Raw genomic sequence first — 24,405 nt, forward strand, 5'->3', positions numbered from 1 at the left:
GAGCCAGAGCCGGAGCCGGAGCCGGGCGGGAGCGGCCTGGCCGGCGCCTCCCGCCCCGTGCCGTGCCGTGCCGTCCTGTCCCGCGGACACAATGGGCTCCGTCCCCGGGCAGCCGCGGGGAGGTGTCGCGCGGTCTCTCGCGGCCCGCGCTCACCGCGGCTCTGTGTGCCCGCAGGTGCCGCGGCGGGTGCGGGCGCTGCCCCGCGGCGCGCAGTGACTCCCGGCTCCGCCGGCCCGTGGTGCGGCGCTCCCGCGCGAGGCCGAGGCTGCTCCTCGGTCGCGCTCCTCTCAGCCCCGAGCAGGACCTGGCCCGGCGGTGCTGGCGGCTGGAGCCACCGAGTTTTCCTCTTCCCGCTCGCTCCGGGGCCCGGGGAGCTCTCTCTGACAATGATGAAGACGGAAGGCAAAGGAGAAAGGACTTTAAGGAGTGCTTCTCCRCACAGAAACGCATATAAATCCGACTTCCACGCTATCAAGTGCTCTTTTGATGGAGTAAACAATGCTGAAAATGCTTCCAACAGAACAGGCCTTCAGCAGAAGCTGAGCACCTCTTCCAATGGGGGAGGAAATGATCCACACAGTCGAGGCAGAGCTGCCACTTATGGCAACAGAGTGCACAAGATCAAAAGTATGTTTCTGCAGATGGGAGGCTCCTCCTCARCACCTCCTTGCGAAAGCAGTCCCCCTGCTGAGACCAAATTAATCAGCCGGGCCCCACCAGCAGATCATGGACCTTCTCCAGGTAGCCCGTCTTTCCTTATTGTCCAAAAGAACAATCTTCTTAATACAAGTAGTAGCCCCGGCGGCAGTCCTGTGGATTCACTGTCTGTGCCTTCTGCTGCTGACAAGATCATCCGTGGCAATGATGAGGCAGATCTGGACAAAGTTGCTCTGGCAGAAAAATTTTCTGAGACCAGGAAGCTATTTGAGAGAAATATAAAACAGCGAAGCTCTGTGGACAGATATTCTCCCAACAAATGTGAAAGAAGCGAGGACAGGAGGAGACGTGGTTCAGCCTCTCCAGATTGCAGCAGCGGTGTCGTGGACCATTTCAATTTTAATACAGAAGTGAGTCTTCCAGTTGCCCAGGAGAGAGTTGAAAATCAAGGGAGTGAGGAGCTGAAACAGCAACATCCCAACAGTGGCCCCAARTCCTCTTTCCTGAATGCGGGACCTATTTCTAGGAGATTGGAAAGCTTTCTGGGTGACAGTGATACTGAAGAATCCAAAGAAGCTTCCAAAGATGATAGTACTTCAAATCAAGATCATGTGAGAGGCCACTRCAGTTTGGATTCATCTGCTGCCATTGAAAGATGTTCAGAGAAGACTGTATCCTCCAAAGTGCCTGTGGTGATTGGCAATGAACTAARCAAGGCACTTGAAAGAGATGAGAGAGAGCCAGCACTCCTTGAGAGAAGCTGGCAGGATGTGAGCAGTGGACCTGCCCAGGAGGCCAAGTGGAGACCCGGTGGTGGGCTCTACCGGGTTTCCCCCACGGAAGGTRCTTGTACAGAGCTGGCTGTGAAAGATGAAAGCTCCAGGTACAAAAAAGAGAGTTTGGAAAAAGATSGTGTTGTTGTAGAGGATCAGCCACTCAAACATCAAGCAGAGGGAGAGAAGGGCAGTGACTATTCCTTGGAGGTGTCAGAAGAGCTTCGAGAACACAGTGAAACCAGTCAGGAAGAAACAGGAGATGGGGTGTCTATGAAAGATGGTCAAGTTACACAAGTTCAGGATGTTCGAGAGCGGGAAGGGGATATTGAAGGAGAAGAGGAGCAAGTGGTGGAAAATSAGAGAGAGAACTTCAGTGCTTTTGGAATAGAGAATGAAGCTTTTGATGAAGATAGGAATACAGATCCAGAAAACCAAAGGCCTGAAGGTAAAGAAATTTTGGAGGGAGAGGAGGAGTATATGTATGATAGTGAATATGAAGAGTTCCCTGGACTTTCTGAAGAGGAAGATCCTGAGCCAGACCGAAAAGTCAAGTTCTCAACAGCTCCTATTAAGGTAAGGAAATCTGATTTTTCTTGTTTTGTTTGTTTGTTTTCTCTTCTTTTGCAATCAAAAAAATACCCAGTAATTACATTTTTTTTGCAGTGGTTTCTTTTCTCTCTCTTTTTTTTTCCAAATCTTTTAAACTCTCTGAAGAGTGTGAATGGATGACTGTTATTCAAAGCTGCTTGGTTTTCTAATCAAGAAAAAATGTTCAAGGTTAGTAACAAGTGATTTAGAAAACAGAAAACGCAGCTGACATAAGACAATATTATTATATGTAGTGAAATATTTTTACTTGTCTCACTGAGTGTTTCCATGAACACCAAAATTTTATGAATAGGCAAATGGCCTTTAATACTTGCATTCGTGTGTTTAAAACTGTGGTGCTGTGTTAGGAGGGGCCTTTCTATACTACTGAGTGTACAAACGTTATTAAAAACAAAAYTAAACTTCAGATTTGCTTTCAGAATTACCCACAAGAAATTATCATAAGACTGATTCCTATTATATATGATTATAGGACTTTAATAATACTAATAATTCCTTATACTTGGTCAATATTCTGTAGCAGTGTTAACACAGATGTTAGGTAGTTATGAAGTTATGGAAGCAGGAGGAGTGACAAGGAGTAGTGTATAAGGCAATGTTGACAGATTTCAAAGATTTAGGAATCTGATCCTTAGGCAGCCAAAATAGCCCCCAATGAGCAAAATCGTTCCCCAACTGCAGCCCTCTTTACCTGTAATCCTATTGCAGATTTCAGTTATTCTGGTCCAACTTAGAGTTTGAGAGGAGACGAGGGAATTCGGGGACAGTTTGGAGCAGGAAGCTGTCTAGGCTTTCTCAAGCATACTTGTCTTCTTACGCTATGGCAGGAAGGAAAAATTTAATCTTTAATGAATGGTTTTTACTCTTTGTTCATTTCCGTCCTATCAACAGATGTAAAAATTGCGGCTGCTCTATTTGTTGCAGTAGAGAATTGTAATTTCTCAGATTGATAATCAATCATGTACTCTAGAAAGTGTTTTGGGTGGGGCAAAATGCTAGCTTTGCTAATTGTGCTTTTTCTTATAGGCTCTCCAAGGAGAGAGGATGACTTTWTATGGCTTTTTTGTAGCTGCTTTAGTGGTGTCCTGGAGCACTGAAGGAGAGTGTCAGTACTGGCATTGCACAATGCCCGTGGCTGGGCGCACATCTCCACGAGAGAGCCGGAGGGGCATCGGAAAGGCAGCTCCCTTGCCTTTGTGCACTTTAGTATCTGGGAGAGGGCCGGGTGTATTGTCTGATGTGTGTGTTAGGCTGCTGATTGCTGGTTTCCTGCAGTAGGCAGGAGCAACAGCTGCTGGCTGCTGAATTCCTACTGAAGGAGCTAGCGGTGGTTGTAGTTGACTTTTCCTGCATTCTTTGTTATGTCTGTGCCAGATTTAGTTCAAAGTATAAATAGAAATCTCTGTGCCAGCTTTGAGAGCTGTCTTGTAGACAAAACTTGGGTAGTGTCCTGTAACTAGCACGGCTCGATTCACCTGCTTCTGTAGAAGGGTAGGAGCCACTCTTTCATTTTCTCAATTGCACAACCAAAARATGAACTGTTAATAGGAACTGCTGCCCCTTTTCCATTAAAATTACATACTTACTGCCCTAATATCTAGCTGTTGGATTGACAGAATAAACAATTGTTTATTTACTTAATAGTGAGCAGTTGTGTGTTTAATGGTAATATGGGTAATATGGGTAATATGAACTTCAGTTTTAAGACCTTAAAAAAAAAGTGTGATACTTTTTTTCCTTTGTTCCTTTTCATTGAAACTTGACTATATATTTCCTATAACAGATGTACAAATGTCTTGCATGCTATTTTTTCCTTTTTTGACTTCACATATAGGTTTTGGTGCATTTTAATTAGAAGAGGAAAAAAGTCTTGAGTGTAACAAAAATATTTCTACCCCCTACTTATAGCTCAAAACAGGGCTATAGTGTGAAATRTATCCTGCAAACCCTCACTTGTTTGATCATTTTAGTCTAGATTATATTTAACCTGACTTGAARTATGGCTGCCATTCCAGGTGTCTGTGGGCACTGGAGAAGTTCTGGTTTTCGCCTTGTCTTAGAAGCTCCTGAGTAAGGCCAGGCGGGTCTGGCGCTTTTGTTGTTGTTTTTCTCCTGCACGGGGTTGTGATGAATCCTGCTGCTCTGCCCAGTCTTACTTTGTAGTGGTCACAAAGCAATATTCTTTGCATTTTCACAGTTGCTGTTTAGCAGGTGTCTCACAGAGCTTGGAGATGGTGCTTGGTGATGGAGCTCCAACCATTGTGCTTTATTTACTCAAAACAGAAGCTGAGTCTCTTTGTGGCTAATGGCTATATCTTCTATAGAAGGACTTGAAAAACAGTGTTTATGCTGCAGGAACAGAGAGAACTTAATTCATACTCTAATGAAAAGTTGCTGGAGAGTTGTGAAATTGGTAAGCTTAGAAAAACTTTAAGCATGGGAAAAAAATGACAAGAATGGATGAGGATGGACCCGAAAGCTCCGAGGGAACGTAGGATGAAGGCATAGGTAAAGCTATATGTGAACCATGCCAGGGATATGTAAATACTGACATCTGTAGCATGGCTTGAGAGCATAATTTGATTTGATAATTTCTAGGAAGATGGAACATAATGATGTAAATGCTACATTGTTCTAAGTAGCTCTGTGCCTTTGAAAATAAACATAGATGAGGTTTCCTAAAATAAATGTTTTAGTTCTGGCGCTGTTCAGAAGCTCATGGTAATATGCCTTGGGAAGCTCTCTTGCCTTGGGTGACCTGACTCTAAGTCCTGCTGCCGTTTGATCTCTGCAGACCTTAAGGAGCATTATGTCGCAGTTCCTTTTTCCTGTGGTAATGAAAACAGTAATACTGTACACTTACTAGCAGGGCTGCTCTAGCACACAGGTTTGTGTTGTGAGGCATGAGTTATGGGTTATTTTTAGGCTCTTATTGCTACAGATGAAGCCAGCAAGGAATGAAAAGCACACTAAGCTGTCTGAGGTATTCACATGGGAGCTGAATTTGTCCTGAAGTTTTCTAAATAAACTGTAAATATGGTCAGCACTGCAGACAGTGCCAATAATGTCAGGTAAGTGTGCAGCCACCCCTTTATATTTCAGTATGCTCTTGCACAGATTAAACTGACTTTCCGTTGTGTGGTTACCTTGATAGCTCTTAGCTAACATGMATGTAGTGACAAAGTGCTTGACACGTGCAAGTTTCCAAATTGACTTCTTGGGATGTTTTTTCCTCTGATTGTGTCAAACTTCCTTCAAAACTTTTAACAGCACAGTTACTAAGTTCTATAATGATTTGTGATCCCTACAAAATCTGATGTCAGGTAAACTTAAAAGACTCTTCTGCTATTATTTGCATTCGTGGATCTGTTTAGATTAGTATCATGCAGTTTATGTTGTATGGGAGTGTCTGTCCCCAGCTATTTGTGGATAGGACTTTCTTTCAAGATTGGAAAGTCAAGCAAAAAGAAAAAACTTCTAAAGGCTTTACTTTGATATTTGTGATAACTGAGTGATAGTCTAAGCTTATTAATTCTTCTGAAGGAACTGAAAACATTTTTGTAGTTTGTGTGTTCTGATTCTAGCCAAGGTTCTGGGAGGATATACAAGTCCTTCATAATTTTTTCATTTTTCCAAGATATGTAACTGTTGTGTGTATAGCTGGGACATAAACAGTGATTTTGTTCAGGTTGACATACTCTCAGTCTTTAGTGCAAAACTGCTTATTCTGAAAGTTAATGAAGCAATAAATGAAAATTTTTCTGTCTAATGACATATCTCTAAAAGCTCACCAYTCTCAGAGGCAATGCAGAGTTTTCCTAGGCCAACATTTATTCTTGTTAAACTCTTCTTCTCAAAAAGCTTCAGTTTCATATATCCTGTGATTTCTAGATCGATGATTTGTAGTGTCTGGATTTCATACACAGCAGTGGGTGCAAAATAGACTAAATGCTAGAAGACCACCATACCCTGGGATTCTTCAACAGTTGCAGGACTGATGACCACATAAATGGTTATCTTTGTGTCAGCTGATGGTTGAGCAGTTCATTGAGATATGTCTGTGGTGTTAAGAGATTTGAGAGTAGATTTAAACAGAGTTTCCTTGTAATTGAGAAGTCATCTGTTTTGTTTGTGTGTTTAGATGGGCAGCCTGTGTTGACTGGGGTCTTCTGCAGTTGCAGAGTTTAAAGATTGCTGTTTTGTGTATTTGTTGATGCCGTTGAACTGTACACAAATATGAGCACAGTGAGGTTATTCTCCTCCTACTTTTAGTCTGGTTACCTAAGGAAGTAAACTTTATGTGGTCCATTACCATTGTGGTCACCTATTGCACCTCACTCCTTCCCAGTCCTGCTAATTTTTAACTTCTTTGAAGGTCCATTTGGAATAGACTGGAAAGAGAAAGAATGGGGTTTTTCTTCCCTTTTTCTTTTTAATATACATGTATGTGTGTATTTAGATAGGTAGGTAGCTATCAATCACTCAATTTGGAGAAAACTGGTGTGTGTAATGAAGAAAGGTGCAGGTAAGTGCCCTCACGTTGGTTACTTGTTATTCTTGACCCCGTGCTAGCTGATCAACGTGCTGTGCTGTGGGCTGTGCTTGTGTGGAGGAGAGTTGTGGGGAAGAGGAGGGAGAAAAAGGGTTAAACAGAAGACACCTGAGGTTTCATGAGAGACATACTCAGAAGCATCAAGAAGATGGTGACAGAGAACAAACAGAAGAGGTGAGGTTATTATGTGGAGGAGAATGCAGGCAAAGGGATTATAGGAGGAAAGTTTATTAGCTCAACAGTTCAGTTAAGGAGCTGGAAGGCTGAGCTGCTTTTTGATGATGGTTGTTGCTATTAGCACCTGAGGATACTTAACCTAGATCCAGAAAAACATCTAGAAGTAGGAAAAATTTGTTTGTAGTTTACCTTTTCAGAGACAGAGGGGGAAAAAAGAGCTATTAGAATGTCATTCTAATATGTAAGAGTACTCTAAAGGACACCAGTAAAAAGAAGCACACCTCAATAAATCCAGTTTGAGTGCATACTTTGAAATCTTATTCTTTGTTGTCCTTTTCCTCTGCTGTTGTTACAAAGCAGCAAGGTGAGCAGCCAGCTAAAATTTATTTAACTGTTCGTCATCATTGGTACTCCTTAAGCAGTTCATATTCCATCAAAGTTGTTCAATAGTTTGGCAGATGTGGCACTGGACTCATGGTACTACTGATGTTGAGTAATACTGAGTTTAATATTTTGTCACAGATCTTGACAGATATTGGAGTTCTTCAGAAGTGTTTAGTGTTTGAGTTGTTAAATCATCTCGTTATTTAAGAATTAGGAACTATGTAGCCTGTTGCACTAAAAAATACCAGACCTCGTTTTTTTTCAGTGCTGATAGCAAGGAGCAAAGTAGTTCTGGACCAATAGGCATATTTTTCAAATACTGTTTGTTTAATCCTTACAATAGTTGACATTTCACTTATGTCATTAGATTTTGGGGTGGGGTGAGAGAGGTTAAAAATACATGAAGTTTGTTACAGTAGTTTAGTTGTCCCAGGAACAAATTGGCTGGATTTTTATGTGGCCTAAGGATTCATATCTAAACTGGAGTCCTTGTCCTGTGAATATACTAAATTCCTAGCAAAAGGCGTTTGTGAATCAGGGTAGTTGGAGAATTGGGCTTTCAATCATCACTAGCTTTTTAGTTGCTTAAGTGAGTATTTTTGGTTTGTTCATTCAGGGTTGTTTTGTCTACCTTCTGGTTAACACTAGATGAATACATTTTATTTCTTATTTAACTGGCGATTGTCCTTTTTCCTCATGAACAACTTGGGCATTATTAGAAAAATAGCTAGGATTTTTTTATTAGCTTGCCACTGAAATGCTTTTTCTTTTTTTAACCTGAGAAATTTTGGATTTAAGTCTTGGAAAAGAAGTCAGAGAAGTACTCCCTGTGTTTAAAAAAAAAAAAAAAAAAATCAGTTCAAGGGCTAGTTAATTTAAATATGATAAATTAGTTGTATGTTGAATGCATGTATGTGTTTTATCCCATTTATTCATGAGTTGGTGCAAGGACTGTTGCTATTTTCTAACAAAATCATGGGCCGCGTATGCGCTGGAGAACTAGGCTGCTCTTGGTACTCACAGGCAGTGCCAGTTTCTGTACTTCTTTTTCCCAGATAACAGGAGTTTTGCTTTGTTTTCATCATTTGCAAGCTTCAGTGGATCCAACAGTTACTGAAGCTAGGCAGGAACTATTAGATTAACCTTCTGGATTTACAGCAGTTTGTGATAAAAGGCTTGTAAAATTGACTGTGCTTTCACCGTGTTTTAAACAGTTACTTTGCTAAACATTCACTAAAGCCTGGCTTTTACATGAGATTGTAGAGGTTCTAAATTCTCTGATACTTTCCTTTGAACTGATCAATTACTGTGATTATTTTTTTTGTCAGAGCTGGTGAATTTATTAGACTCCCAAATGTAAAATTATAGCCTTTGTGTAGGGAAAATACTGAATAATTTTAGAAATTCCAGAGATATTTTAGAGCTGCCAGTCTGAATTTTTTAGCATAGTTAATTCTACCCGTTAAGATGATTCAACTGTCATTCCCCTGCTTTCTCCAGTAACTTATAGATGGTTGTGTTTAAGGAACTGGTCTTCCTCTTTGTTGATGTACTCTTTCAATCAGTACTGGCTGTTAAACATCTTTGTGCATTAAAACAGTCATAATGAATCAATATAATATGTAATTGTTTCCAAAATAAACCCCAACATAGACTATATCCTTCACATTTTGCTCATTCGTGAGTTTGATAATTAGTGTTTTTTAACATCTAGTRTAAATATCTAAGTTATTAATACTAGGTCACATGTGCTTTTACAAATGATTGATTTCTTTGACTTGATTTCAAATCAAAACTTTGTTTAAATCAAAACTTCATTTCTTTCTCTCTTCACATACCGTAGTATCTGATTTTTGCATTCAGCAACTCAGTGTGCATGCTAAAAGGTGCATGTTTGAACTGTCCTGAACTTTTGAATTTTCTTCTTGTTCTCAGTTGAAAATCCATTTTAGCAGCATGACTTGGCTGTCTCCTTGGGTGGAGAGATTGTTTTTTGTGGGGAATGACAAGGAACCAAGCTAAGGCAGGTCTTGCTTCAAAGGGAGACATGTGCTTCATGAAATCAGAATACTTCTACTCTATCCTATTTGCAATTGTTCTTAATTTAAAGAATTTAATGATCGTTGTTGTTGTTTTACTGATAGTGGTAGAGTAAGGATTCTTGAGGCCATTTGGATGGACTTTATCCTCTATTTTGCCTCTTTTTTCTTAAAAGGTTATGGAACACAGATCCCAGTTCATTCTTTGCCATCCGACCGTTGCTTGTTTTTGTCCACTGGTGACAGCCTAAAGATTTTTTTTTAATTTTTTGTGCCTTTATGCAACACTTGAAAAATTCAAATTCTTTTCAAGACTCCTTGTAGTAAGACTTTTCTTTTTTTGTAAGGAAGAGACTTCCAGAACATGGGTTTCTTTCTTCCCTGTCAACTCAGTAAATCTAGACCTGCTTTTTTGCTGGACTACTTCATTAAAGATATGACCATGTCATGCCGGTGGAATGGGCCGGGCTCTACATGTTAATGTAGCATTTGGCAGAGTTTCTAAAACAGTTTTCCAGCTGTAGTCTGGAGGTCAAGCCAGTTAAGCCCATGGTGTAACATACATAGTGTTATCTTGGTTGCTTTTTGATAATCTGCTTTAATAACTTTCTATATTTAAAGTTGCTGCTAGACGTAGCTAGCACTATATAATTCTTTGTTACTTAYGTGATTAGTTAGTTACATGTCTAGGTAATCTCCGTGAAACTGCAGAATTGGCAAAAATGCATCCTACCAATGCTGGACATCATTGATTAGGTGGTTTTTGTCTTAGGAGACACTGAGGAAGACAATCAGCATCTGCAAAAGACTTAAGGATGTAAACCTTGGTTTTTCAGATTAGTTGTTGTTTTTCATCTCTTGAGGGTTTTTGAGGCAGGAGAGGGAGGAAGGGAATATGACTTTTCTTACCTAGATTTTCTTCTGACTTATATGTATTTAAACACAACTAATAAACCTGCTGAATTATTAAATTAACCACATTATTTCTTCCTTTCCAGATTTTTATATTAATACAGGTTACTCATTTGTGTTGTTTATTTATCTTTTTACCAATTCAGAAATTCAGCTGGCGTGATTACTAAAAATAGTAATGTATGCAACAAGGCATTTCCTTTTCCTGGCAAACTGCACGATTGCCCTGCAAAATCAGAAAATTACATCAGTTTGAAGCATTGTGTTTGGCAAATGGAGTTAAACTGTTACTTCTGTGCTAGTCAGAAGCTGTCTTACGACAGCAATATTTAGTGTTACTGCAAAGAAATCAATGATTATTTACAAAATTATTTAGAAAAGAACTTCAAAAGTACTACTCTTCTACTGATTTTTATTTCAGTTATATTATATTTGGAAGGGCCAAAGCACTAAAATTCTTGTTGTATCTTTCTTAGGTTTTCAGTACCTATTCAAATGAAGACTATGATAGACGTAATGAAGAAGTTGATCCTGTGGCAGCCTCAGCTGAGTATGAGCTTGAGAAAAGGGTGGAAAAAATGGAAGTGTTTCCTGTAGAAATAGAAAAAGGTGCAAATTCAACCTTGAATACTTGCTTGAAAGAGACACTATGTAGATGAAAGATRATGACATTTTAAAACAAATTTTTATGTTTTCTTGAACGTACTTTTTTTTTAAGCACTATCCTCTGTTGAGTGTAAACTGTCMAAGTTAGGAAGGCTAAATTAATGAGTGGCAGATAGTTCATAAATCTTTGAGGCAGATTTTTTTACAGGTATTGTGAAGATATTTTAATCTGTCGGTSATAATTACGTTAAACAAGAGCTTTAGTAAGGTGAATCTAAGTAGAAAATATCTTATTTGGTATTCTTTTCATATATATATTTATACACACACAAATATGTGTGTGAATTTTCATATCTTGCATTAATATGAATGGAATATATGGAAGGATTTGGTTTGGAACACTTTGGAACTCCTCTGTATGCATTATATCCTGTGCCGTGTGGCTGATATTGGACTTTTTGAATCCTTTAGGTGACAGTGGTCTGGGCATCAGTATTATTGGAATGGGAGTTGGTGCGGACCAAGGACTAGAAAAACTAGGGATTTTTGTAAAAACAATAACAGACGGTGGAGCTGCTCAGCGGGATGGGCGGTGAGTTTTCTATTGCATTGCTAATGCTTTTTGTTAACTTTTAACTAATCCTAATTGTTTTGATTGCATATGCTAAATACTGTGAATAAAAGGGCAGAAGAAGAACACTACTGAATAAGTATTACTCTACTGCCTTATGTGAAGTTTTAAAAAAACAGTTATTTGTTTTAGTGTGGGCATTTTTTTGTAAAATAAATATAGGTCTACTGGATCTATAGTTATACTATATATGTGGGGGCTAAAAAAGCTCATTATGTGCCCATTTGTAGCGCTGCCATAAATTCCTATTGACATCCATGGACACTAGTCAATATGTAAGTAGTATAARAATACTACATAAATTCTAAGAGGTGATCTGTGATCGTAACTGAAATTCAGGAGACTGAGTCTCCAAAAATTTATTGCTTAAAACCCAGCTTTCTTATTGTAAATCCTTGAGAGTTTCAAGTGATGTTTGTCATATGAAATGTGAAATAATCTGTCAAAATGAAATATTTTTGTTGAGCTGCTAGCTGAGCATTTATTTATTTTGCAGAATTCAAGTCAATGATCAGATTGTTGAGGTTGATGGTATAAGTCTAGTAGGAGTCACTCAGTTCTTCGCAGCCACTGTACTGAAAAACACTAAAGGCACAGTGAGGTACGTATGGCTTGTATCATGCTACCTTTTAACATTATAATTTATCATAATGAAGAAAACATAATTTGAAACTTTTACGAAGATGTCACTGCAAGATATAGCAAGACATAATTTTTAAGCATGTCTTAAGCTTTTTGCTGCMGGGTAACTTACATTTTGCTTTCTTTTGTAGATTTCTGATTGGAAGAGAGAAACCAGGGACTCAGAGTGAAGTAGCCCGTCTCATTAGTGAGACTTTAGAGCAGGAAAGATGTTTGTATGAGCAACACTATGCTCATGATGATACAGAGCAGGTAAAACACCAAAAGTATCCATATATTTTATAAAGTAGATAATCATCTCCGTAGACAGTAACTTGTGTAAATGGAATAAATGTTTTTTGAGCCAAATTGGAGTAAAAAGACACGAGGACTAGTTGGAGGTCTGTGAGTAGTGGTATAACCTGGAGTCAGTACTGCATCCAACTCTGTTTAACTTATTTATCCATGACTTGGATGATGGGACAACCTAAACCATCAGCAAGTTTGCTGATGATGCCAAATGGGAAGAGTGACTGATAAGCCAGAGAACTGTACTGCCTGGGGAAGACTGAGCAGGGATCTCACAAATGCATCTAAGTATCTGAAGGCAGGGATTAAGGAAGATGGAGCCAGGCTCTTGTCAGTGGTGCCCTGTGACAGGCTGAGAGGCAGGGGGCACAAACAGACATACAGAAAGCTCTCTCTGAGGAAAAAGTTTCTTACAGTGAGGGTGACCAAACACTGAAATAGATTACTGAGAGAGGATGTGGAGACTCGCTCCTTGGAGATGCTCAAAAGTAGTCAGGACAAGGACCTTGGCAGCCTGCTGTAGGTGAGCCTGCTCAAGCAGGAGAGCTGGACTAGATGGTCTTAAAGGTCTCTTCCAAATTAWCCATTAGATGATCCTCTGAAAAAAGAATAAGACAACCTGATTAAAACAGAAAGTAACAATTTTTTAAGTTACCATTATCAAGGCACATAATTGTCGCTTCTTGCTATTTTTCTGACTTCTCTATAATTCAAAAGTTATTTCTAAGAATCAGTCAGCTTGTTTTATTGATTGCTTAGTTAGSGTTTTTATTGGAAATCTGCYTCAAAAGTGTTTGCAAGTCAACTTTAAAATATATTGTAGATATAAGAAACTAAAAAGAATAGTAACTAGCCCGGAAAAGCTTTGCAACTGTTTCAGCTGCTTAATTGTGTGCTGTTTTCATTGCTGCTACCATGATGAGAAGCATATGTGTTACGGAATGTCTTGGTTTTTACCTGTTGTCAGGATGACGACTATGATGATGATGAAGAGGCATTTGAGTCCCATTTACATGGAAAATCTGTAGAAGTGTTTGATCTTCCTGAAAATGAAGATATCAATTTACCATTGGATATGGATTCAGCACAATTCCTTCTTAAATTTAAAGAGGTGCAGTAACACTTTTTTAAATACTCTTTGAGGTGTTTTGGGGATCATCTGAATCTTAAGGTTTGATGTCATCTYCTTCATTCCCTGTTCTTGTGGTTTGGGGGCCTATTTACCCATTATCACCAGCAAGGACCCTAGTGTTGTTTGAAATGTTCTGCAACTTTCTCAATCCTACTTCCCTATGGAAACTTATGTTCAATGATCATTTGATTTAATTTAAAAAAAAAAAAAAGAAAAACTAAAAAAAAAAAGCTTGGAGCAGCCATTAGAACTCAAGACCACCTTCCTCTCTGTTGTCATCTCTGAACATGGCATGCCTTAGTTCACGATGTCTCTCTCATTTCCATGCTGGTCTGTAGGATTTTGTGCATCAAAGTGGAATAGCTTTAGGTGTAGGTAGGGGAGGAAGGTGAGTATCTCCATTCTGAATGGTCACTAGCTCTGTGGTCCTGCCTTCTTCAGGGAGASAAGAAATAGGTGTCAGGACGAGTGTTACATGGCACCTAGACCTCCAACACCTAGAGCTTAAGCATTYTGACTCGTGGACGCACTTGTTTTAATTTGTTTTGGTGCATAATGCATTCAAAAAAAAAGAAAACACTTTTCTTTTTCCAGAGTTACAGATGCAAAATGAGACATAAGAAATAACAGTTGCCAAGGAGCATGCTTTACACTTGTATGTGTGCTGTTTTCTTAAGATATGTTAATAATCATCTTTACCTTTGGCTCAGATGTAGCCTTTATCCATTTCTGTTAATTCTAGGAAGGCTTGTAGTGCAAAATATCATTTAATTTTAAAACAAAAACAAATTCAACATTGTTAAATTTTTACTCCTTATTATGGACTATTTGTTGTCAGTAAGTGCATTACTGCCTTTACGTTCTCCTGCACATTAGAACATTATTTTAACCTCTCAATATATAGAAAACAGTGCAATATTTTTTAATCTAGATGATTGCATATTGATTTTTGCAGCAAATAAATATTGTGGACTTTCTTAAATTGTCATTTAGTTCTTCTAATAAAGGCTCTTTATCAGTTTTGTAATTAGCAAATAATTGATTTTGTGCTACTGTAAAAATGGCATAAGAAAGAAGGGAATCACATCAAAAATACTTTATCAGTTCATGTGCATTCTTGTGTGTTTCACAAAAGTCTTTTTATTTCAGCTGCAATTAAAGCATGCAGTAACAACAGCTGAAGTCAGTCAACTGAAGGAGAAGGTAAGTTTTCCAAGAATCTTTATTTACTGAATTTTTCATTTCTGTGAATTTTGCCATGTGTAAGTTGAACCAGAAGGTTGATGGCAGTCTGTTTGTACATCTGCACAGTACATACACACCCTATGTACTGTTATGCTAGACTGCAGCTCTTCAATTTATGAAGGCCTATTGGATAGAAGGGGGAAAATAAAAACACTGTGCTAATCCAAAATGTCTGCTTCTATATTGCTGCTTAGAGCAGAATTGAACTGAGCTGAGCTGAATATTGTATGAAGCAAACTCCTGAAGAAACATGAGAACATTTTCAGTGGATAGGACTTGTCTTATCTGGATAYAGATTTGATACTTAAAAGGAATGGTTTGTGCCTGAGAGAATTTTTTGGTATCAGAGCATCTTCCCACCAGCCCTTCCTTTCCTCGTTTTATTTTTAACCTTGGGGAGGGAGAGATTTTTTTTTCCAGCTTCTTTTGAGTGGGTTGTGCACTTCTGTTTTCTCTGAGAAAGACTTTATTGTTCTTTTTGCCACCATTTCCACTGATGGAGATCCGTGCGTGGCCTTTTTCTGGAAATGTTTGCTGTAGCTGAACAGCAGCTTTGCCCTTGTGCTTTGCCTTGCTGAGCAGTGTGTACCCTCAGACAAGTTGCAGCAGATTCTGCATGGTTGGGTGGGTGTGCCCCTAGTTCTTCAGATTGCAATCGTTTGGAGTATCTATTGGGGTTGTTCCTTCACTCTGCAAACTGGTGCTTCGCAGCTCCAGGTGTAGACAGGCAATGCAACCACAACCTTTTTGCATTCCTATGATATTTCTGATCTTGCTTTCTGATAGTGCTCTTCCTTGCAGTGTTCTTGAAGTTTGACCTGCTGGATTAGTAACAAGCTGTTAAAAATAGTGACTTTGGTACAACTTATTGCTCCAATTGAAGAAATTCTTGAATCTCTCAACACATTAACTTCATCAGCAAATGATCTTATCTGACTTCAGAAGCAGTGATTTCCTCATTGTAAATAATGTCCCCAAAGGAGGATGCATAGATGAACTAAGCAGCATCCTGTCTGCACAGTCTRAGGCCACCAGAACTGTACATAGATTAACATTCTCTTTTATAATGAYTCTGCTCCCTGAGAAACCAAAGGGGCCCATCCCTTTCTGTTGTGAGGAAATACCTATGTTTCATTCATTAGCGCCAGGGAGGCAAACCAAGGTGTAGCATAAAACTTGGAGGAAGTCCTTGTCTTATTAGGCTACTGTGGAAGGCTACTGTTCTCACTTGTTTTACTCAGCAAGCTGCTGGTAGCAGAGTAGTAGGACAGGAAAATCATCTGATACAAGTTAAATCTCCATATCTCCAGTTGCCTTTGAAAATAGAACTTACTGCCTGCAAGCTGAGATGTTCGGCCATGTTGTRTCCAATATAATGTGAAAAATACTATTCTAATGCGTGGAAAAACATACTTACACAAAGCAGTTTTCCAAAAACCGCAAATCTCATTAATGGGATTACCATATTGATCACCACATCATGTTGTAATCTGTAGAACACAGTACTAACACAGCTAATAAAATGATCTGGATAACTGAATGATTAATCAAAGGGTCAATTAGATAAAATAGATTCTTCTGTTTCAGAGATGGGAGTTCTCAGAAGTTTTCTCCATTGGACTGAAACAACTAGATTACTCCCATCTGCAGCTTTTCAACACACTTTCACCACAAGCTCAATGCCTGTATTACCTCCAGAATCAGATATTTTAAAGGCTTTGTTATTTACTCTTATTATCCATAGATATTCACTGATTTGCTGCCTTTCTCTGCTTGTTGACTCAGATGTTGTTTGGAAAAGGGAATTGAGGGCACATATGTGTCTCTCCTATGCACTTTGCCTCCATTGTTGCAGTTTTCTTTTTTTTTTTTTAATGTATTTGTATACATGTTTGGAGTACTTGTGCMTTAGAGGAAGTAGATCAGAAGAGATACTTAAAGAAATTACATGATGCAGAAATATAGTACCTACATGTGGAAGAAGCTGTTCTGGAGAGTGTGGGCCACTTGCTTTATCTCTGCAGAACAGCCCAGCTACTGCTGGGAAAGGAATGTCTGTCGCATGTGCAGATGACACTACTACAAGATCAAGAGCCTTACCTGGCAGTTGGACAGCTTAGCTAATCTAGTAACCACATGGTTTTCAAAGAGGGAGGTGCTCCCTACGATTTYAGTATCTTGCTTTAATATTACTGATAAATTAATTATTATTATTTTCTATCTAAACATATAAAAATAACTGTTTGGATTTTAGTTTTTAGTTTAGATTAATTTCTTAAATATTAATATTTTCTTCTCAGTTAAAAATAGTTGAAACAGAAAAAAATGAATGGGAATTGAGCCGAGCCCAACTTCAGCAAAACATAGAAGAAAACAAAGAGAAAATTAAGAAATTGGAAACCTACTGGTTAGAGGCTCAGAGTTTATGTAAAACAGTAAATGAGCATCTTAAAGAAACCCAGGAACAGTGTGATGCCCTTGAAAAAAAGTACTGCAAGGCCAAGAAACTGCTCAAAGATTACCAGCAAAAGTAAGTATTCCAAAATTCTAAGTCTCCATTTCTTGCTTGTATTTTTTTTAACATAATGAGAAGAATTATCAGCTATCCTAGAGTTATGATAGACTGAAAATCCTCCTCACACTATGAGGGGTTATGAGTCAGAAATATGGATKGTTTTGTCAAGATTTTAACTCTTAATGTCTTTACCTCAGTTCTTCCTTAATAAGGCAAACAGTTCTGTATTGTCATATTAGTTTCCTACTAAGAATTTGACCATAGCTTTAGGAATGAAAACACTATTTTTGCAGTAGCACATGGCATCTGTATTTATCTTTGTATAAGTGAGGAAGATCTAATATTTAGCATCTGGTGTACACCTGATGTAGAAGTATGGATAGATGTAATTTTGTAGAAAGGTGTTGTAACACATTTTTTTCATCCTAAGGTAAATTATAACATCTTAATTGTATTTTTATCAAGAGAGTAAAAGCATACAAATACGCAGATAATTTTGTGAAGTTATAAAGTTAAGAAATCATATTTGTTATAGCTCAAAGATTGTTTTTTTTCCAGTATACTTASTAGTAAAAAGCATTTTATTACTGAAATTCAACTGCATGTATTTCTCTCATCAGAGAAGTAGAATTTATGAAAAAAGAGGAGGATCATTCAAAGATGCTTGAAGAGAGAGACCAGAAATATGCAGAACAGCTGAAAATGTATCAGGAAAAGGTAAGGCTATATTATTTTTGGAAATAAACTTCTGTGTTCTTGGGAAGTGGTATCTGACTTTGAATTTTACCTCTTGTAGATTTCAGAGCTTGAAAACAAACTAAAAATATATGAGAAAGTGCCATATATGTTTGGAAGTAGCAGTGTATTGGAAGATGCCTGTCAAAATACAGGCCAGTCAAGTGAACCCTCAAAGATAAGAGAAGAACCAGAAGCAGACATGGTAGAGGAAAGGTTAGATTCTACAGATATGTTAATTTCTGGTAAGTTGACAAGATTTTTGGTTTATATTTAACAAAAAGATAATAGGAGTCTGTGTGTGGTGTTAAAAGAAATAAAAGGGTAAGAGGAAAAAAAAGAGTGCCTACTGTTTCTTGCTGACTAGATAAATGGCAGCCTGAGCCACTGTGGATATTTAAGTATTATGGCGATCTTATGCTCAGAATGTTATCAACTGGTAGCTGAAATAAGCATATTCTAAAAAGAGGCAGTAGATGCTTAAGTACTTTTTTTTAAAGARTCAATTGCTTAAGGAACAAGGATAGGAAAGCGTATTCTAGGAGCATATTCTCATCTACTTGAGAATTCAGCTTTCAGGTCACAATACACTTGCATCCTTAAGGATTTTTATTTTCTAATTTGAAGAAATTGGTTGGAAATTTAATTCCAATTAGAAAGTTTTATCACTTTAGTATATAAAATTTTAACAGAAGGCCACTATTTTCATATAATAAGAGCTGAACTAATTTGCTTTACATTTTGAAGATATTTCCAGGCAGTGAGTTATGTTTTTTTTTTAAGGAGTATGCGTTTGTTGCAGATTTTGATGCTTTTGTTGGGGATACTCCCAGATTAGACACCAGTGCCCACAAAGCAAAAGCTCAGCTTGCTCTGAAAGTCAAACGCCAGCCACCGTCTCGATCAAAGCTGAAGGAAACTCTTGGGGCTGGACAACAGACTGCAAACTTACAGGTAACAGTAGGTAACTGTACATCTAGAAGCCTGACTGTACATTTTAATCATATGATGGTTGACTGTTTTGAGCATCTTTTTTTCATCAAGGATTTTCTATTTTCTATTTCTTGTATCTCTGCTTTACAATATAAAATACTATAACTTGGATCAACTATGTGCATGTAGTAGCAGAAAAGAAAATCCTTAAAAATTACTTCAGAGAGGAGGCAGCTGAATCATAATTACCTTTCTTGAAACAAGCATAAATTCCAAAGCATTCAGACCTTTGTTAACAGTATGAAGCAGAAGATATGAGTCAAGAGCCAGTAACGACCACTGTTTTATTTTTCAGTTTGACCACGTTTCTTTCCATGCATCCCAGTSCAACCTCTTGCTCTAGACTCCTGCTCTAGAGGCCAATTTCCCTGAAAATTCATTTACCTTGATTTTTATTCATAACTTAGCTTTCAAGTCCTTGCCTTTTTTGTCTCCCTGTTTTAAATTAAAAATGGCAACATTGTTTATGTAGTACCATGTTATGAGTTGTTGTTCCTGCCTTTATATTTTCATGGAAATGCATTGCAGCAGTCTCTCCCTATTTCAAAAATCTAGAAGTTAGTAGTTAGCTTGTGGCTACTCCTAATTTTCACTATTGTAAGCTGATGTTAAGGTTGATGTCTGTATTCTCCATTAAGCTGGCTCCTCCATAACAAGTAATTGCTTTGTCAACAATATATTACCATCCTGATGAAATCCTTATCCAAACTGTGGTGTTGCAGCCCGTGAAATTCTAATAGAAGCAAGTTCCAGACYTGAGATATTAGCCTTCTTTAGTGGAACAAGTAAGAGATAAGTAAAAAATGAAACTGGTTTAATAGATATAAGCAATGTTGCAAATTTTTTAAGGTGAGGCTAAGATCTTGAAAAACAGTTGAAGTATAGAACCAGTGTATGAGAGAGACCCCGTCAGAGGAAAATGATTGAACTACATTAGTTGGAATGAAAGAATTTTTAAAAGCGGCTTCTTTGAATTGGGATGACCGCCGAGTAACAGTTTTATTTCTTGATCAGTTAAAAAAAAAAATAGTGTTTGGGATGTACAAAAAAATCTAGAATGGGGATGCATAARGGACATAAAATCCAGTCCATGTTATTTAGATGATAACAGTGCATGCTTAAACTTCAGTCTGTTTGCTTTGGTTCTGAATTGAGGGAGTTTGTATTTAATATAACGCACTCTTAGATTCTGATAAAAGATCAGATAGTAAAGTTAACTTTACTTTAACTAAACTTGTTGTGTTTCCATAAATTTTTCAAGGATAAGGATTCAGAAGATGCTATTCACAACAAAGAGCCTTCTGCTGTGTACCTAGGCAAGAGCTTCGAGGTAACTGAAAAGTTAACTCTCTCTCGGTTGGATGACCTGGATCGAAAGAGCGAAAAGCCCGAAGCAGCCGAAAGCACAGAGAGCCCTTTAGAGTCCAGCCCTTCTGCTTCCACACAGTCTTCCCCAGTACACAAAGCAAACAATGGCAACAGCACGAGCAGCACACATTCACCTCCTTCAGAAGAGATGGCCCCAAGTTCTCCTCAAGCCTTTCCCACAAATGTTAAGCAAAGAGAAGCAAAGGGCAAAGGAAAAGAAGCCAAGGGTAAGACCTGAAGGGCTTTTGGTTTTGTTTATGGCTTTTGTTTTTAATCCTTTACTATCAAAGTATTGCGGAGTTTAGATATATAAGTGATTATTAAACAATAAACTCCTTAGAAAGCAGGAAAATAAATTGGTTACAAATTAGTTATCTGTTTTAAGACTGTTTGTAAACCTCTTCAGGAAATAAACTTGTCTGTTTCTAATATGATAGAAAATGCTTAGAAAAGACGAGATAAAAACTGTTGTTATGGGTTGTATTTTAGAAACAAATGATCGGGTACAGGAAACTTCTCAAAGGAAATTAGCAATACTGTTTCAAACTCAGCCTTTCACAGAAAGGCACCTGTGTGTGTTGACATTGTGTCAAATAAAGGAATAGAAGCAGGTGCACATTTTCCAGCTTTGGCACGGGGGCCAGGTGACTAAAAAGTCTCTGCAGTGCCTGACTGCAGAGTGCAGCACCCCAGCTTGTGTGTGGCTGCAAGCCTGCGTACAGCAAGATACAACTGTCTCCAAGCGCCCAAAAGCACCTATTGCTGCTGCTTTTGCTCGTTATTTTAGTCAGTCGTGGTGATTAATTCAAGACTTTTGTAATTAGGTGAGTTTGCATTAGATGTWGTAAAAGGAGGAAGGTGTTTAAAAATGGTTCAGAAGGGAAAATGATAATGGAATTAATTAGTGAGGCCTTGAGACTATGATTTGCGTGTTTTTTGAACATTTCTGAAGTATGTTAAAATTAGACCAGCTTTCAAGTAAGTATTTTTAAAGTATTACTTTGAGGAGGGGGTAGAGAAAAAGAGAGGGAGGGGTAAATGTCAATATTAACATTTGTGTGCTGCATGTAAGATGAGTTAAGCATTTGAAAATAAGTATTTGAATAAATTTGTGTTGTTAGTCAGACACTATTGATAGAAGAAGAAAGAAAACAAAACAAAAGCTGAGGAAAAAATCCCAAATATTTAGCAGGTAAACTTAGGTGTAATCATTCTGTGCTTCAAAAAGCCATGTGGCAGATAGGGTGGAGAGGAGTTGTTCCCAGTCTTGTGTGGTAGACCCTGATTTGCAGTTATTAAGATCCCTGAAGGCATTATGTACATGCAACTTCCCTCATGTCCGAAATGTTCTCTTTTCTTGAAGACTGAGCCTAAAACCCGCTTTGCCAATGCAAGAGCTGCACTATGCTTCTCCTTAGATGTCACCTGAACCACCTGATTCCAGSCAATTCCAGTTGGCCACTTGATTGCACTTAATTATTGAACAGTTGGAGTTGAACACTCCAACCTGCTCCCCCTGGTGACTAGTTGGATCCTAGCAGGTTGTTTTCCAGTTCTGTGAAATCTTGGAAAAGCCTCAGATGTGTTGGAAATGTCCAGCACTTAGGAATGAATGTTTCTGTCAGTTTAAAACTAAAAGGTCTTATAATTAGGACCTGGCATGTGGATTTCTATTCCTTTGGAATACTCGGAATTTGTGTGCTATTTCCTAAGAAACTGAGCTTGTTAAACCTTGCTGTCTGCTATCCAGGCACCATCGTGTTGCTCAGGCACTTGTGCAGGAACTCTCAGTACACGTGCGTAAGGCATGTTCCAGCCAACAATATAGACAAGCTTTGGACCAGACTGGGGGAAATGCAAAAGGGAAAAGCTTAATATACCTTGATATTAATGCTGTATTTTTGCAAGTGGCTTTAAAAATGAAATTCTTTTATGCATTGCATGCTAGGTAATATATTTTGAGACTTACTTTTCACAGAAGAGCTTGGAGTTATTTCAGATTAACAATTTCTTTCTACCCATCTAGAAAAAGCAGAAGATAAGAAAAATGAAGAAAAGACCATGGAAGCAAATGAAGGAACTTCATCAGGGAAGTCTAAAAGGCGATTTCCAGATTTTGGGTAAGATATTATTTGTGTTYTTTTAAAAATAAATGGCTTTCAGTTTTACTTGTGGAGATTCACATATACTCTGAATGAATACTATCGTGGAAGTGCTGTTAGGCTACTTGATAGCAATACCACATGGCAAAGTTCTTCCATGGGTCCATAATTGTAGAAGCATAAATCATTATGGTTGGAGAAGATATTAAAGCTGTAAACCATTACCCAACATGCCTGACAAACCAGGTTAGTGAGTGCCTGACCTACAGGTCWCTTCAAAACCAGCCTTCACCACCACCTCCCCGGGCAGTCTGTTCCAGTTCCTGACTACTCTTTGTGTATAAATTGTTCCTAATATCTAACTGAATCTATCCTGCTACAACTTAAGGCCATTTACTCACCATGCCCTWTCTAGCCCCACTCCCTATGGGGGATATGTTTATCTCACTGACAAAAATGTCACTCAATGCAAACGCTGTATAAAAATGGTGTTTTTCCACTTTAGAGGGTTACGGAAATCTGGAGGCAAGGGCAAGAAACAAGAAAAAGAAAATYTCAGAGGTTCTCTGGATAGCAGGTAATGTTTTTTGTTGTCGGTGKTTTTTTTTCGTTAATACATATTGCATTCTTACAATTTTAAACTTTTAAAGCGTCTTTGAAATTATAATTGCTTCATGACTTTAAAGTGCATCCAAGTATAACAGCAAAATTCTAAGATGTCTTTTTTGTATTTGAAGGCAAGTATCAATTTTCATTTTAAATATCAGCTGTGCCCTGAAATACATAGAATGAAGATTTTTTTTTTTTTTTTTAACACAGTTTGTTTATTTCAGAGGTTCCAGAGAACTGCTGGATGACTCTGGCAACAATTTATCTGCATCAGATTCGGATTCCCCCGTACCCACCTGCATGCCTTTTTCTTGGTTTGGAGACAGTCACAAAGAGCCACACGTGTCTAGTAGCAGCCTGCATTTTGCTCAAAGTGGGCAGGACAGTATATTTGAACAGGGTCAAGACAAGAACAAAAGCAAGGTAAGATGAATAATTTGTGTTTTGACTTTTTAAATGCATTGTATGCAACTGATAACTTGGTCCCTGGTCACATCACCTTTTACAAACACAACTGCAGAAGCTGATGTCTTTACCACCCTTTGGCAGAAGTTGCCGCCTTAGAAGCAGAGGTTAGGAGAGTGCTGCATTCTCTCTCACTCAGTTTGGGCATCAAGTGGAATGATCACGCCGTGGGTTTGGGGAGGGTGGTGTTTTGTTTTCTAGTAGCTCATCAATTCTAAAAGCAATGCTAGCTTTAAGAAAATATAATTTTAAATGTTCACATGAGAACCCAGTCTAATATTTGTACTATACTTGGTTAGAGATCAACTCCCCAGGCAGTTGGCCAGCCAGCCCTTACCCTAGTAGTACTAGGGTGGAATATCAGCCATGTGGATGAAGGTGGCATCCTGGTTTTCCTCAGAGGAGCTACTATTGGAAACTGAGAGGAGCATATTTAGAACTCTTACTAGAAATTTGGTTTTGAGTATCTGATAATATTTTACTAAGCTAAAGACTTTTTAACTAGTTTTTAAAAAGCAGTACTAAACAGTTCAGCATACAACCGTAGGTTTGCCATCTTGACAGTTCAAAATATTTGGAAAAAGTGTCGGTGAGAGATAACAAATTTAATGAAACCATATGATGCTTCATTTTCCTGTTGACAGTTCTAAGATTAAAGCTTAAGTAAAAGTGCCATCAAACAATGCCTGGGCTGGCTAAGTAATTTGTTAAAAACTATTTTCACTTAAGACTGTTTTTGTCATTCTTGTTTTCTTTACATTTTGTTAGAATCAGAATTGTGTCAGTGTTAGGAACCTCCCAAAGTTCATTCTTAATTTTCACTTTTTTTCTTTTGCTCTTTGTCTGAAATACCCTTTTTTATATTTATTTATTTATCATGTTTTGTATCATCAGAGAGAGGTACGAAGCATATCTAGAAGGGAGATTTTTCCAGGCAGTATTCATTGAACTGGCTGATATTTTACAA

General features: G+C 38.2%; 1 protein-coding gene across 2 annotated transcripts in view; it reads left to right on the top strand.

Annotated features, from left to right (window-relative positions):
• Window positions 1-213: 213 nt before the first annotated feature.
• The window catches only part of LOC112950553 (neurabin-1-like), a 34,243-nt gene continuing 10,051 nt past the window's right edge, over window positions 214-24,405 (top strand). For both annotated transcript variants that reach the window (XM_026043154.1, XM_026043235.1), the window contains exons 1-15: window positions 214-2,007; window positions 10,584-10,716; window positions 11,185-11,305; window positions 11,841-11,945; window positions 12,118-12,238; window positions 13,242-13,385; window positions 14,556-14,609; window positions 16,952-17,181; window positions 17,787-17,883; window positions 17,963-18,146; window positions 18,704-18,855; window positions 20,156-20,489; window positions 22,289-22,382; window positions 22,870-22,941; window positions 23,198-23,396. In XM_026043154.1, the coding sequence (XP_025898939.1) occupies window positions 388-2,007; window positions 10,584-10,716; window positions 11,185-11,305; window positions 11,841-11,945; window positions 12,118-12,238; window positions 13,242-13,385; window positions 14,556-14,609; window positions 16,952-17,181; window positions 17,787-17,883; window positions 17,963-18,146; window positions 18,704-18,855; window positions 20,156-20,489; window positions 22,289-22,382; window positions 22,870-22,941; window positions 23,198-23,396 (3,660 nt within the window). In that variant the 5' untranslated portion in view covers window positions 214-387. The remainder of the gene's footprint in view (window positions 2,008-10,583; window positions 10,717-11,184; window positions 11,306-11,840; window positions 11,946-12,117; window positions 12,239-13,241; window positions 13,386-14,555; window positions 14,610-16,951; window positions 17,182-17,786; window positions 17,884-17,962; window positions 18,147-18,703; window positions 18,856-20,155; window positions 20,490-22,288; window positions 22,383-22,869; window positions 22,942-23,197; window positions 23,397-24,405) is intronic.

This window comes from Nothoprocta perdicaria, unplaced genomic scaffold, assembly GCF_003342845.1.
Source record: "Nothoprocta perdicaria isolate Ctin4 unplaced genomic scaffold, notPer1 scaffold_0, whole genome shotgun sequence".
Classification (NCBI taxonomy): domain Eukaryota; kingdom Metazoa; phylum Chordata; class Aves; order Tinamiformes; family Tinamidae; genus Nothoprocta; species Nothoprocta perdicaria.